Source organism: Ammodytes marinus, assembly GCF_949987685.1.
Source record: "Ammodytes marinus genome assembly, chromosome: 2".
Taxonomy (NCBI): domain Eukaryota; kingdom Metazoa; phylum Chordata; class Actinopteri; order Uranoscopiformes; family Ammodytidae; genus Ammodytes; species Ammodytes marinus.
In genome coordinates, this window is record NC_137231.1 from 21,376,518 (window position 1) to 21,392,293 (window position 15,776).

Sequence of the window (15,776 nt, forward strand, 5' to 3'; positions counted from 1 at the left end):
GACATTTGCAAGCTTGCATATGAAATCGCTTCACAGGGTGTCTGGTCCTATTTACCTTGACAAGCTGAGGAGCTCAGAAATCTTGGACGACCTTGAAAGTCAGTCACTGATCTAACCATATTGAGAGGAACAAGGTGGCAGACACGGTTCACACATTAGGAGTGTCCACCGAGCTTGATTGAGTGCACGGCGACAAAGGGGCAGACCCATTGAGGTAGGATGGAAACAGACAGTACGTGCTATAGCTTTTCTAATCTGATTGACTTAAAGGATCATGGCACATCTTGCTGGTACTGGCATATTCTTCAGTATTGGGAGGGGAACACTTTTCAAAAGTTGATTTAGAGCTATTTGTTTTTCACAGTAGCATTGAACCAACACACAACCATAGCAGAAACAAATGTGAAAAATCTTTGCTATTTTCACCTAGTGAGAATATGGTGCCTGTGAGTATCTTGGTTTTTGCTATCAGCTAGTTATTTTTTCATAGAGAGGAAATATGAGATAAAGCTAAAAAAAAAACACACACTTATCCAGTCACAAATGAACTGGCAGTACAGTGAGAGGAGGTAATGGAAAACTCTCCGGACCACTTTTCAAAGCAGTCACTTGTGCAGGATGTTTGGCAAATAGAGGGTGCTGCGTTTTGTCTGTGTGGGAATGGTGAGGCACTCCCGTGGCCGTGTGTTTTGATGTTTTGAAGGTCAGTGTTTGCGGTAATAATACAGCACTTTTCAGGCGGAGATAATGAGCATATTCATATTCTCACGGCTTGGGGGACAAAGCCTTACAAACAGGCATGTTAAGTTCCAGTCTATCTTTCTCTCTCTGTGTCTCCTCTGCTATAGTCTCAAACATGCTTTGTATTATTTTTTCCATATGCAACTTGCTCTCTCTCTCTCTCATCCGGCTCACCCTGTCACCGTCTGTGTTTTTCTTTCTTTCACTTTTTCAGATTTCACTTCTTTCTTTCTTTCTTTCTTTCTTTTTTTCCCCGTTTCTCTTTCAATCAGTCCCAGCTCCCCATAGCGCTCCTCTACTCGGCCACCCCGCTGTGCAATGATCTTTCTTGAAGATGTTGACTTGTTTGTTTTTTTTGTTAGTTCCTTTTTTGCGGGGGAAATGCATATCAAAGAGACCAAGTCAATTAAAAGCAAAAGGAATGAGCTCATTTTTCATTTTGCAACCTTAGCATTTCAAAACCTCTGTTCATGTGTTGGCATATTTGTGTGTGTGTGTGTGTCTGTGTCTGTCTGTCTGTTTTTTGTTTTTTTTTGTACTTACAAATGGTAACTTGGTTGAGGTCAAACACAACCTGTTTCTACTCAGAGAGCCGAATGTCTCACACAGACTTTCTCTCCTGGCCTTTGTCTGTGTTGCTTTCTTTGTTTGGCAGTCTGTCTCAATCTCTTCCCTTCTCCAGACCAAACTTGATAAAAGAAATGGAAAAAAAAACTAACCCTGGACGTGAGCCATACGAAGATATAAGTTATTCTCTGCTTATTCACAAATTGCACAACATCTTTCTCTATCAGATTTATTAATCGACCTTCAAAGGAAATTAAGTACACCAATGACTTACAATAATGGATTAATGTAAAGCCCTTGTCCCCCGTGTGCCAACATTATGCCATTTAATGATGCATTATGTTTTGAACACCTTTACTGGAAACAGCCTATTGACCATGAACAATATTGTAAGGCTTGCATCTGGTTTGTACCTGTGTCACATTGCTCTTGACCTTGTAGCCAACTGTTACGTGTGTTTGAATGGGTCCAGTCTGTCAGTCAATCCCCTCCTGTATGCCATTCATTCAGCCCTCTTGGAAAACTAGACAGTGCAACCATCCACCTGAAGCTTTTTCCGCTCCAGTCGTCCTTCCCCGAACAACAAATGCTGGTTGCACATCACACAGATGAATGGCTTCAATCCAGCTGTGATTTGCACCCAAACCCTTCCATGGTGATTAGTCTTGTCTAGTATTATTCCCTTTTAAACCAGAAGAGAGTACATTTTTGAACATGTGTATTGAAATGCCCTTTCCTTTTCTTTTTTTTTCTACTATGTGCTTGCCTGGCAATTCATGCAGAATAGATTGAGCAGGAATATTTAATGTCCTGCAAGAGTACTTGGGTTCACAGACAAGGTTTTCAATAAGGCAGGGGGGAAATAACATAATGAAAACCACTCAAAAGCAACAAATGCCAGATTCATGCCATTTGTTCTTCTTTTATTTTGCAAAACAAAATTCTGCTGTGCAATTAAGATTTCCTCTGAAGTACAAAATAACACTGGGGAGGGTGGCAATATCATTGGATTTCTGAATTAAAAAACTTTAATTAATATAATTTAACCTGGGATTTGTTTCCATAATCGATATTTAAGAAGAGGTCCTGCATTTAGCACATCATATTAAGACAACATAATATCATGTGACTATACCAGCAACAAAGTTACCCGGCTGGCAATTGCCACTTGTATGTTTAAAATGTTCAATTGACTGTTGCATAATATTTGAAAATATTTTATTTTGAATCATTGCTGGACTCTGTGCTATGATTTACAAAGTACTTCAGGTCATTTATACAGTCAATATAATTTGTCTAATTAGCAGGTTCACAAGCTTTGTGTTGTCTTTGTTGTGGACAGTTTTGCATTTCATTGCTGAGCAACAGGATACGCGCATGACAAACACCCGTGGTTTGACCCTCAAACATTTAAGTGCATGATCTGTGTGTTAAGAGAACTGATCGGGGAAACAAGGGCACAAAACCATTTACAATTATAATCATTGAGGCTTTTCAGGGGAGGGTAAATGTAACACAAGATTTCATTTTGAAAAATTCAGTTGAACAAAGAGAAGATAAAAAGGAAACAGAGAAATAATAATATTTTCTGCCATATCCTATTAAGGGTGGCATCTTAGTTTTGGCTCACTGATCCGTCTCGGATGATCCGTCTCTCCAACATCTGTCTCCAATTACTCCTCTCTTCCACTATCACATCTCTCATCGGCTTAACGGGGTCTGAGCAAAGATTTGCATACAGCTTGGCAATAGGCGATTAATTTCTTTTTTTCTCCCTTTCTCTCTCCTTCTTCCTGAAGAAACAAAGAGGACTAATGACAGCTGAGGGTAATTAAACAACAGAGAAAAACAGAGGAGAGGGAGTGAAGAAGTTGTCATATTGCGTCTCTGGGGTACGGAGGCGACTGTTGCCTCTGGAGCAGGCAGCACTAGAACAGAACCCCTCGTGAGGGATTCATGCCACCTGCGTGCCTGGCTTTTATCATCTGAGATTTGCCTATGAGCGTCTTTATGTGTTTTGCCTCTCGAAGGACGGATATGATTGATCATTGATCATGACAGACTGACAAGTAAAGCAATTTTCTCTGTGGTTTTAGATTTTGTTTTTAAAGGCACTTCTCTTGTGGCGCCAAACTCAAAAGCATTTCCTCCTTCTACGAAAATCTGCAACATATACAGTAACGAAGAGTAAATGTTAAGTGGCGACTACACATATTTGCTCTATTCTCTTGAGATTTTAGCATTTTAATGGATCTAATAATATCATTACTACAAAACCCGAACCAACAATACACATTCTGCTCACACATTTTAAAGAGAAGTTATCGCGAAATAACCTCTCCTTGTGTCTATCGATGCAGAATGCTCCATGGAAGGGGAGGTGTGGTCCCTCTATACCATGCCTTGATTGATTAGCTTGCACCTTCCCCTGTCTTAATTCAGATCTTCACATACCTGCAGGAAGAGGATCTATTGCAGAATAGAAGAATGGGAATGTTGTATTTTTTCCTCTCATTTTTATGCTCTCTGATTTCCCAAATAAGGCCCACACAAAGGTGGCACAGGGCCTGTGGGTTAAGGGGATGAAAGAGCTGGCTGCTGGCTTAAGGACAGACACAACTGCCCGTAGGGCTGCAATGGTGTGGTTTTGTGTGTGAGAAAGACTGAGAGGGACAGATACCGAGAGAGACTATCAATAGTGTTTATGAGTTGGGAAAAGCTTCAGATCCCTGGGTGCCTGTGGCCTGAGATCTAAGGCTAGTAGAAGTTGACTTGAGCTTGTCTCTGGGCTGTTGCTTTCTTCTCTGTGTCTGTCCTACATCGCTCTCACTTCTCCAAATCCAAACGAATCAAAGTCAAAGACAGATCAGAGAGATCTGACAGTAAAATACACATGTGTATGACGATATTACTGAACTCCAACCATCGTTTAATCTGCTGCATAAACCGCCACACTGGAGTCAAACTTAAAGATTCCATATGGAATTGAAAAGCCCCACAGCACTCCCCACACAACAGCATCGGTTGTTTGTTCAAAAATGTATGCTCGCATTTTAAACGATATGCATAAGTTAGATGGTATAGTGCTAATGATGTCTGCTGTCTCTTAGGTGCAGAGACCAAAGTATCATCACAATTTTATTTCAGCATTAAATAAACTGCCATCAGAAAGAAGCACTTCAAAAAATAATTGACGCGTTAAGTACTCTACCTAGATTTGTTAACTAATGTACTTAGCAAGCAACACTTTGTTCTCTGGATTCTGCATCTTTGCATTAAATAAAATGTTTAAATAAACGTGTAAAAAAAAAAAGTTCTCCCAGCTAACAAGCTTCCTAATTGGTTCCCACAGTCACTTCTTTTTATTGAAAGTTTTAGTTGCCCAAATGAAACCAAACCTTTTCCATTGTTGTGTTAGATCAGAACACATTCATGTCGGTGGTCATGGAAGGCAATGCCAAATTACCTAGGACTTCTTGGTTCATTAAAGAGGACCTATTATACTACTTTTCTGGTCTTAATTTCTTGTTTTACACTGCTATAGAGCAACCTGACACGAATCACATCACAAAAAACTATGTAGATTTTCGGGAAGCTCTTTCTCTTATTTTGGCGATCCAGCACGTCATGTCAACACTTGAGTGTGTGTGCTTCGGCAATCTCCGCTCCCTCCGCCTGTGCATCGGCCATCTCCGCTACCCTCCCCCCCTCCTGCAAACCCCACTCCGTTGTGATTGGTTACCTTCCTTCCGGAACACTTTCAGTGGCGGGAAGCGCAAGCATGGACCTATAAGGGCGCGAGGCAGACGCGAACAGGGAAGTGACAGCATTACCATACATGGAAACATCCGCCTGGTGACTTCACAAAGTTACATGCGACGTCACAAAGTTACAAAGGGTAGACCGCTTTGAAGACGTGACTTCTCGACTGGCTAGAATAGTGTTTAGTGCTCGGCACAGACACCCCAGACGGTCAGCAGGGAATACGTCGAAATGCATGTAAGTCATTATTTGATAATTTAGTATGGTTAACCATGACTATGAATCATCATAACAACGTTTATAGGTCATAAAAGTCAAAAAGCATCATAGGTCCTCTTTAAACTCTAGAGACTGACTTGCCTTGTTAACCTGGCATTAGACATGACCACCATTTGCAGGTATATGCAATGTGAAATGCCACAACTAGGATCAACTTGTGCTCTATTATTATTACACTTTTGATCTATTCTATTCTCAAACCCTGATAAGACAGATACAAAAATGTATTTGGATATTGACTATGTTGTCTGAGGCAAGTATAACATGCAGCGATCATAAACCCATGTGGATAAGAAAAGGCTCAATAATTAAATAATGCTTGGGCAGCAACTTGCAAAAATGTCCTTTATCACTGAGTCTCCATATGAAGTGTCTACTGTTTTGGAGCCTGTTTATTATTCCCATAGGCATGAACAAAGTACAGCACCTCCCACGTGTAAAACCTTTCACATCTATTGCTGAAAGGCTAAATACTGAACATTTAAGAAACTGACTTTACACTAGGGGACGTTTTGTTATGTGCCACTTTTAAAAGTGCTTGTAATTGAAGATGTAATTTATAGATGAGGAAAAAATAAGTTTTTTGATATATATTTATATACTTGAGTTGAAACTCAAAGAGCAAGATGAATGATCTATTATTCCTTTTACATGTTGGGTGCCCTTGAAGGGAGTTAGACAGAGTGCACCCTGGAGTAGTTTAGACGTTTTGAAGTTCTCAGCATGGCTATCGACTCTGAAGCCGGACTTTTTGAACTATGGATGAGATAGGAGGACCTCTTGAAACGTGCATGGACAGTCAGTGAGCCGGTTCTGTAATATAATTGGAAAGCATGGTCTAGAGAGAGAGAGAGAGTTTTCAAACGTACCGTGTGTATGAGCTCACTTGAGTACAGGCATGTGAAGGTGGCTTTCTTTCTGGTAATCAGTGTTTGGGGGTGCTGTGGCGAAGCAGGTAGAGCAGTCGTCCACTGACCGCATGGTTGGTGGTTCAATCTCATGCCTCCTGCAAGATGTCGAGGGGTCTCTGGGCAAGACACCAAATCCCCAAATTGCTTCCGATGGTTAGCTTGCACCCTACGTGGTAGCATCTGCTATCGGTGTATGAGTGTGTGTGAATGGGTGCAGTTCACAAGTTGAATTTATTTGTGAATTTTGCTTCATCCGGCTAATCAAGAAGCAAGTGGAGGGATCTCTATTTGAATAAAACAACAATCTGTTGATCTGAAGTTTCTAATGTTAAAATGAATATTTATGCACACTATTACACTATTTGCTTTATCTTCTCTCTATTGTATAGTAACAGTATATATTAATTTAATATTATTATTGTTTGTTTGTTTTATTTAGGTTATTCTGATACATTTCTACATTGACTGTTACATTGTAGCTAGTTCAAATGATGTGCAACATGTTAACTTTAAAGCCTAACAATCCAGTCTCTGTTTTATACCAGAGTATGAAGCGATAACGATAGAGTACAACATTATAAATAATAACTATATTTTTAAATTCCCCAATATTCCTGTCCCTTTGCCTGGAAAAACCCAAATCAGATCTGCAGCAAAATGGCTACGGCTCATAGTTCAGTAGTGTCATGGCTTCATCAAATGAGCTACGCCATTTAAATTAAAATGGGGCCTGAGAAAAAAAGAAGGAGAAGGAAACATGGAAATGGTTTGAATTGAATGATTATAGATCTTTCTGAGTTGTCCGTGTTCCATGCAACATTGCCATGATTAGTATTCACCGGTGGATGTTTTGATGTCTTGTGTGAGATTGTGTGGTCTGTTAGAAGGCGTGCTAATGTGCATTGGTCGGTTCTTGTGTGTGTGTGTGTGTGTGTGTGTGTGTGTGTGTGTGTGTGTGTGTGTGTGTGTGTGTGTGTGTGTGTGTGTGTGTGTGTGTGTGTGTGTGTGTGTGTGTGTGTGTGTGTGTGTGTGTGTGTGTGTGTGTGTGTGTGTGTGTGTGTGTGTGTGTGTGTGTGTGTGTGTGTGTGTGTGTGTGTGTGTGTGTGTGAGAGAAAATGTGCTTCTTATAATTACATTGGCACAACTGGAGTCACAACTCTGGTCACGGAACAAAAGAAAACGTGCCTATGTGTTATTTGAGGGACATATTTGAGATGCAGCCGTTAGTGTGGGGTGACTGAGTGAGGTTAAGTGTTGCTAACGTATACATAATGCCTCTGCTTGATAACCTAATCTCTCAGCACAGACATTTTGAAGCAGCTTAAGCCCCTTCGTCTGAATGTAGTTCACTTGAGAAAAGGCCTAAAAATATGACCAAAGTTATTATCTGCAGAGCTCCATAGCGCTTGATAGCAAACGCAACTCTAAAATGAAAGTCTTAGAAAATTCTCTGGGTGCTATCTAATGATAGTGGGCGAAGTGCAATGCCCTCATTGGGGGATGTGTGGGTCTCCAAATGTCTATTCATACTGTACCAGCAGGAAACTCCCTGAAGTGATTTCATTTTCTGGTGGTTTCTCACAAGTTGATTTGTCTGGTTTTAATTGTGTGTACAGTCATTTACATAGAGCACATGTTTTTACATATAATTTATTTATGCTATTGAAAAAATAAATTTTATTTCAAGGGGCCTCAGTCAAATAAGCAGGAAGCAGCCAGTTGAAGTGTCTTTGCATATTTATGTTTCTGTCTATGTGGAGGACATCACATTTTACTTTAAGTGTAACCATGGAGACTCTACCGCAGGGTATCAAGAGGTGCATGAAAACAGTTAAACCTGGATAATACATTAATTGGAGAATGGCCCAGTGCCATATCATGCTATGCATGCAAATGTGGCTTCTGAAGCACATAGTCTCCAGACAATCCCACTGAGTCCTTTCCAAACTGGAGAGCTCACCCATCTTGTTTGCCAGTGACCTTACATTTCCTGTAGCAGAGAGAAGGTAAAGTCTAACATTCTACCCTCTTTGTTCAACACTCTTCTCTTTGCTCTCCATTGTTTTGACGTGAGCATGCTGCAGGCCTCAGGGACATGTGCTTGGAGTGCCAGGCACTCCAGAAACAGTGGCACTGCGGATGAATTGGCAAATAAGTACCATGAGAAAAAAAGAGATAGGCAAAACAAATAAGCAGTCCATTTAATGTGCTGTGAGTCATGGTAAATAGTCAAAAGTAAATGCTTTCTCAGAGCGCTCTGGCCCACTACATTGTTTTTCTTCTTTACATTTTTCAAATGTTTAAATGTTGAGTGATACTCCCCAAGTGACCAGCGTAAAAACTGACAATCAGAGGAAGAACAGCGAGAGAGGTAGACTGACCTTTGACATGATTTTGTATCGTCTGCAATAAATCAAACTGGAGCCAATATTCAACTGATGCTTTGTTCTGGTCCATCAAATCAAGTGCTCCCAGTTCACGGATACATTGTCTGTGTTTATGATACACAGCTGCAGGCAAGAGACTTTCCCCTCACAGGCTCCGGCATCATTTTCACCGTAGGGATTATTCCTTTTTATGTGACTGCATGCTATGTTGGCAATGCTATTATAATTTGTTTTGAGCCTAGTTTAACTGGATTAAAGCTTCGGGAAGTAACAATGCTTATAGTGATGTACAGACTGGTACATTTGAACCCACATTTGGAATAAATTTAACACAGTGGATAGGAATATCAAATTCAGACAAAAACATTTAAGCCTGAACATTTTCTCTGCCCATATTCTGTTTCACTATCAGTCTTAGGTCAATGGTCTTATGTTGTGCACCCTGTTCACTCTTATTCATCCACTCCATTTGATAAAGTATTATTAAAATACTTATTGAAGTGTACTGCATATATCTAACTTTGAGTTGTTTCCTTTTTTTTGAAGGGCTCATGAGTCAAATTAAACACATTCATTCTTCTCAGCCCTTTTCACCAGAATTTATCCAGAGAAAAGTTCCCTTTTGAAACCAATCTTTTACTAATTCCCTTCACACGAAGACCATAATCTTTCCAATTCAAGTGCAATAATGAAATGAAAAGCCATAAAGTAATTCTTCAAAGAGTTATATTTCCACTCTTTTTAAGGTTTCAAAGAACAGAATGAACCGTTGAATTATTTCACACACACACACACACACACACACACACACACACACACACACACACACACACACACACACACACCCTAAACACACAAACACACTCAGGAAGGCCTGCAGACTGTGAAATTACCCAATCAGAGGGTCTTGTCGGTTCTAGGACATTTGTCATCATGCATAGGCCAACTTAGGTGACACTAGGACTCACTCACACGCATGCACAATGCACATACGTGCACACACACTGAGTGAAGGCAGAGGTGTTTGAAATTTAATAAAGCTCCATTAAAGTTAATGACACACCAAGTCCAGAAAAATGTAAAAGTCAGTAGAAAAGTGTGTGTGTGTGTGTGTGTGTGTGTGTGTGTGTGTGTGTGTGTGTGTGTGTGTGTGTGTGTGTGTGTGTGTGTGTGTGTGTGTGTGTGTGTGTGTGTGTGTGTGTGTGTGTGTGTGTGTGTGTGTGTGTGTGTGTGTGTGTGTGTGTGTGTGTGTGTGTGTGTGTGTGTGTGCGTGCGTTTGGCGTGCGTGCGTGCGATTTGTTGGATGTTAACAAGAAGCCATTTTAACAACAGGCACAGTAGCATCAATATTACAAAATGTGATTTTCCCCTTGACTTACTTTGGCCTGCTGGTTCTTCTCACAAGCTGAGAGCACACACTTGACAAGTTCTTACAGTGAACGTGTATACAGTGCACACACTAAAAAAGAACATGGACATATAATTGTGAAACATATCCAACACATACCCACACAGGGCGCAACAAAGATGAGCCAACAAAGCCATTAACACTTGTACATCTACAGTCTAGAGGGAACGATAAAAAGTAAAGTTGCTGTGCTGTAGACTTTGGCATCCTGCAGTAAATGAGGAGTGTTATCTTGGTGCAACACTGCATTTTTGGACTTAATGTGACAATGGACAGGTTGTGAACTATCTGTGTGCTGGTTAGTTTATATCGTTCACGGTAACACTTTACAATAAGGTACACAAAAAAGAGTAGTTTCTCTTCCAAAAAAGAGTAGTTACCCTTTTAAAAAGAGTAGTTACTCTTTTAAAAATGGTAATTAACCTTCCAAAAAAGAGTAGTTACTACTCTTTTTGGAAGAGTAACTACTCTTTTTTGGAAGGTTAATTACCATTTTTAAAAGAGTAACTAGTCTTTTTAAAAGGGTAACTACTCTTTTTTGGAAGGGTAACTACTCTTTTTAAAAGGGTAACTACTCTTTTTGGAAGAGTAACTACTCTTTTTTGGAAGGGCAACTACTCTTTTCTTTTTTGGAAGGTTAATTACCCTTTTTAAAAGAGTAACTACTCTTTTTTGTGTACCTTATTGTAAAGTGTTACCGTTAGGTTGTGACATCATATGGGGGAAAATACGGGGGAGTCTTTTGTCACACAGGGGACCCATGAAAAAAACATGAAAACGTGCATTTTGCTAAAAGGTTACCTTTAACTGACTGTACATTTTCTTTCAGGTCAAGTACGGTCGGTTTGGCTTTGTGTGGGATGCGGCAGTGCTGGAGTACGTCGCCAATAATGACGAGGACTGTTCCTTCTACACGGTCACCAACAATGCACCAGACCGCGGATATGGTATCGCCATGCAGCACGGCAGCCCCTACAGGGACATCTTCTCCCAGAGGTAGGAGTCGAAAAACCGTAAACAACATCCTTGACTGCATTTTACTTTTCATTCAAAGGAACCATTTCGCATACATATTGATGGAGCAACCATTTATGTCCCATTCGTTTCAACGCAGGAGTCATATTTGTCTCCAGTTTAGGGTTGAGAAGTATCCCCTACTTTTAGGAAATAAATTGTGGATATTCAGTTTTTTTTTTATACTCCAAATTTCATAAACTTCCATAAAGTTTGCCCCTCTTCCTGCTTGAAAAAACCTCTTTAGGTCAGACTCCAAGCAAATAGCAGATTAAATTGTGCATCTATCTTCCAGTGGAAAGAGGTGAATGGCACATTTACAACTTGTGTGGAGCTATGTGGCTGAACCTCAACATGAACTATTGGCTCACATGGAATTCAAGCAAGTCTGACAACAAGGCAGCATACAGTGCAGACGTATCCTGCAACATGTCCAACCCCTGAGTGGTAGCCCGCTGCCATCGGTGTGTGTTATTGTGTGTGAATAGGTGAATAAGAGGAAAAAAATTGTAAAGTTATTTTGAGTCTGAGGCTTCGGATAAAAACGCTATATAAATGCAGTCCATTTACCGTTCACTGATCCCGGCTGTTTATCTTGTTCCTAAAGTACACAGTGGGAGATTTGCCAGTTCAAAGTATCTCATGGATACTGTGATTCATACATTCATTCATTTCTTCACTATTTATTTAGTCCCTTATGGCTATTAGGAAGCTAACCGCACAAAGGTCATTCGCTCATCTCCTCTCAGCCGTTGAGCTCTGCCCGGGCTGTGCTTTACGATGCTGAGGGTCACTGTTTGTTTGTTTGCATACATTTTTAATGCAGCGCTGCGATTTAGACCGCATCACCAGACTGCAGGCTCAGCCGTATGCAGTGTTCTTTTGAAGGCCACGTAAGGATTGCTTGCATCCCAACCGAGAATCGTGTCGGCTTTATATCTGATCGAGCCTTCCATTATTTCAAGAGGAGGGGAAATCGAAAAAGTCAAATGTGTTCATTAATCTGTTTTAATTGTTTGTGATAGAAACACATTCATGCACATGGGACGACATGTGTGAGTGTGTGAGTGACGAGGCCTGTCTGTGAATAGCGCCATATCCAATGGAGCGTTACCTCTCAGAATATTGCCTATCATGGCTCTTATTAAAATAAACAAGCAATTAATCGACAGGCCATGTTTCCAATTCCCTCCTATTATTTTGGGGGCAATGTCAAACTCTCGGGGAAGACAGTTTCAAACAGTTTTCTCACACTGGGTCCCATGGTTCAAACATAAACTGACAGAAATTATCAGGGGGGAAAAAAATCATCACAGCTGTATAATTGTTTTGTTTTTCTTAGCTTGGGTTTTTCCTCCTGACATTTCACGTTATGCAGATTAATGTAGCACTAAGAGGAGGTTTAACAGGAATTGTATTAGCACTCCACGCCTTAACACCACAGAGAGAAATGTTTCACTCGGCTTAATCACATTGTGTGGCCTGGTCATAACAATTTGGAGACTTGTTGATGATATATTGGATTTGGGGTGAATGGTCCACCTCCATTTATTCAAAATAAAACTATAATTTACATATATCAGACCAACTACAGCTGTGTTTGAGCAGAACATAATCACCTTGTAGAAGTTTTCTACAAAGGTTTGCTCACTAACCACAACTATTGTTGAATAAAACACTTCACTAGTCTTGCTAGTACAGACCAGTGGAAGAGAGGATTCATTTTGACTTTGTTAAAGTCGTGGTCGTTAGATGACCATACAGTCAACAAGGCCAGAATGCTGTGAAGGCACCATTCCAAAATACTGAGGGGGAATGTTGTGGAACTATGTACACGCCTGGGAGTTATTAAGGCGACCAAATGACATGTGCTGTATCTACAGAAAGGAAATAGTCATGATTTTCTTGTCAGTGGATCGCTGTGAGGTTATCATCCACTAAAAGAGGAAATCGAAAGCAGTTACACGCAGTGCAGGTTGAACAGGGCAAAAGCCACTGGAGCTAATTGGGTGAATTATATAATCAGCCAGCATCTGCTATGCCTACCTAACCATTCTCTTATGCCAGTAAAGGCACATGTGTTACACTTAGACACCACAGTCTCAGTGAAACAATACTGTAGCTTCTGTATCAGTTTATCCCCTCAGGCATTTCCTTTTTTCTTTTTTAGACGAATGATATTTCATGTCTCGATATTTCATGACAGAAGAAGACTATTGACGGCAGCCTCAGGCTATTCTGTCTTTGTTTTAGAAGAACACATTATATATCTGTCTAAGACTTTTGATTCTGGCGAACACAAAGATTTATTTTTTCAGATAAGCTGCTTTCCTTGGGTATTTATTCTTTTTTTCATAGCTTTCTGTTCTTGCCAGTGTTTTCAAATGAGCCCAATGAAGTACGTAGAAAGGTGTCCCACAAGGATTGATATTGGGTCTCTGTGTATATTCATAATTACATTTGTCCAACTCTCATTAAGACACCGTCTTCATCATACACCAAGCCATGTACTCTTAAAGTATCCCTTATCTGTGCTGGTTTATAGATTGTGTGCTCATTACTACAATCATTTATTACAACACAGTTTGAAGTTTGAGACATTTGTTCTTCTGAGAGGCTTGTGGTTTACTTTATTTTTTAAAGGTTTTGATTGTGTGAGGATTTTTTCTGTGTCTGTTATCTGTCCTGAGGTCCCGTTTGCTAAATAGATTTTGATCTAAATTAAATGTCCTCAATTGATAAAGATTAACAAGGAAAGAGATTATACTTGAGATGATACTTAAATAAACCAGTAATCCATAAAGATCTAAATAGTCAGTGATTGTGTCTTTGAGATTGCAAAATTGGGGTTGAGAATCCGCAACTTCTGCAGAGTACTTGATGTACTTTGTCTGTGAATGCATGTGTTCCGCATACCTGAGGAGTGTTTACAGCTGCCTGGAGATAATATGAGATGAGATAGATTGTATTTGCTTTAAGACTTTGAAAAGAAATAAAGAATGGCAATGTATGTAGAAATATACAGATTTCTACAACTTTTTTCAACTACTTGTGTGTGTGTGTGTGTGTGTGTGTGTGTGTGTGTGTGTGTGTGTGTGTGTGTGTGTGTGTGTGTGTGTGTGTGTGTGTGTGTGTGTGTGTGTGTGTGTGTGTGTGTGTGTGTGTGTGTGTGTGTGTGTGTGTGTGTGTGTGTGTGTGTGTTTGTGTTTGTGTTTGTGTTTGAATCTGGGTGTATTTGTCGGCACTGTAGAACAAATGATGTGCGACTGTGTGCGTGCTTGCCGCTTGTTGGTGGCTGCTGCTGTGCCGTGATTGATGGAGGCAGCCTGCAGGTTTACCAGAGTCAGAAAACAGCACCATAAAGGGCTAGTCCACTAATTTGAACTGACAGCTACTGACATGTTGTTTTGAAGTGCTGAAGGGGCAGGATTGTGAAGGAAATAAGCCTTCTCGCCTAGGCATGTATTATTTTTTGTCTGCGAGAGGCTGCGGGCGTTGATGTTGAAATTTAAAATAGAAGATTTAATCCACAGCAGATGGACATCTTGAGGGAGCTGGAGTCGAAGAAGATAAGCCCCGGGCCAGACGTTTTATTGCGTGCACTGAACACAATTGTGTGCCACATTTCAATTGCAAGATAGATGATGAGATAGGTGCCTCTTTGTTCATGAATATGGTCAGGAAATGGAATCCATTCAATCATTAGCTTCAATAATATTCTGTGGGAAATGGGAATAACACAATGTTTAATATGTAGAATAACAATTGCCAGCATAGTTAAAACATGGAGCAGGACTGGCAAGGACATGCACATGAAGGATGATGTTAACTGATATAGTTGAAGGAAATTGCAGGATATCTGAAATTTTAACGCACATGCATTGGATACAGTCTGGAATCTTTATTCATAAATGTTATAACAAACCAATCAGTTGCATAGAGACTTTCAAACGAAAACTTGAAAGGTAAAGAGATAAGAGAGGTACATAATATTCATCCCATTTTGAAATATGAAAATAATCTTGAAAATGTAAAGTATATCAAAAATAAATATGGTCAGGGTTGCACAGTTTGAATTGTGACCTCATCTTAGGGAAAGAGAGAGAGAGTAGAGGATCAATGTAAGTACAAGTTAATCAATGTATATGTTCATTATCATAATTGCATGATCAGGATGTCTGAGTGTTGTTACAATTCCTATTTTTAATTGTAGGCATGTAAAGAGTGTCACATCTACCATATGAATTCAACAACAATACCGTTATTGTATTACCTGGCTGCAGGCAAGTGTTATTCAGTTGCCTAAGGGCTGACAGTTGAGTGCTTCTAAAATGGAGCCATTGCAGACTGTAATTCTGGGGGGACCACGGCAGTGCATGCTGTATGGTACGCCTGAGGGGCCAAATGAAACACAAAACGGTGACAAATCATTGCCATGATCACAGACACATTTCACCTCAGAGAACATGGGTTAGATTGCTGGGGTGAGCATGCATCAGAGGCTGGCATCATTCTGAAGAAATTACAATAGCCTGTTATTCTGTGGCTTCCAAGTCCTGAACTGGGTAGTATAAAAAAATATTGCCCATCAGCTGTAATTTCCGTTGCAAATAAGCGAGAAGTTTGGACATCTATGGGGGATTGGAACTTTTCTGAGGGCTCAAGTGTTTTAATTATTTTGTGTTCCTACACATAAAGAGGATGTTT

General features: G+C 40.1%; 1 protein-coding gene across 2 annotated transcripts in view; it reads left to right on the forward strand.

The window, feature by feature from the left end:
- The window catches only part of grid2 (glutamate receptor, ionotropic, delta 2), a gene marked incomplete at both ends in the record, with an annotated part of 478,613 nt that overhangs the window by 437,061 nt on the left and 25,776 nt on the right, over positions 1-15,776 (forward strand). For both annotated transcript variants that reach the window (XM_080044597.1, XM_080044598.1), the window contains one exon: positions 10,885-11,051. In XM_080044597.1, the coding sequence (XP_079900723.1) occupies positions 10,885-11,051 (167 nt within the window). The remainder of the gene's footprint in view (positions 1-10,884; positions 11,052-15,776) is intronic.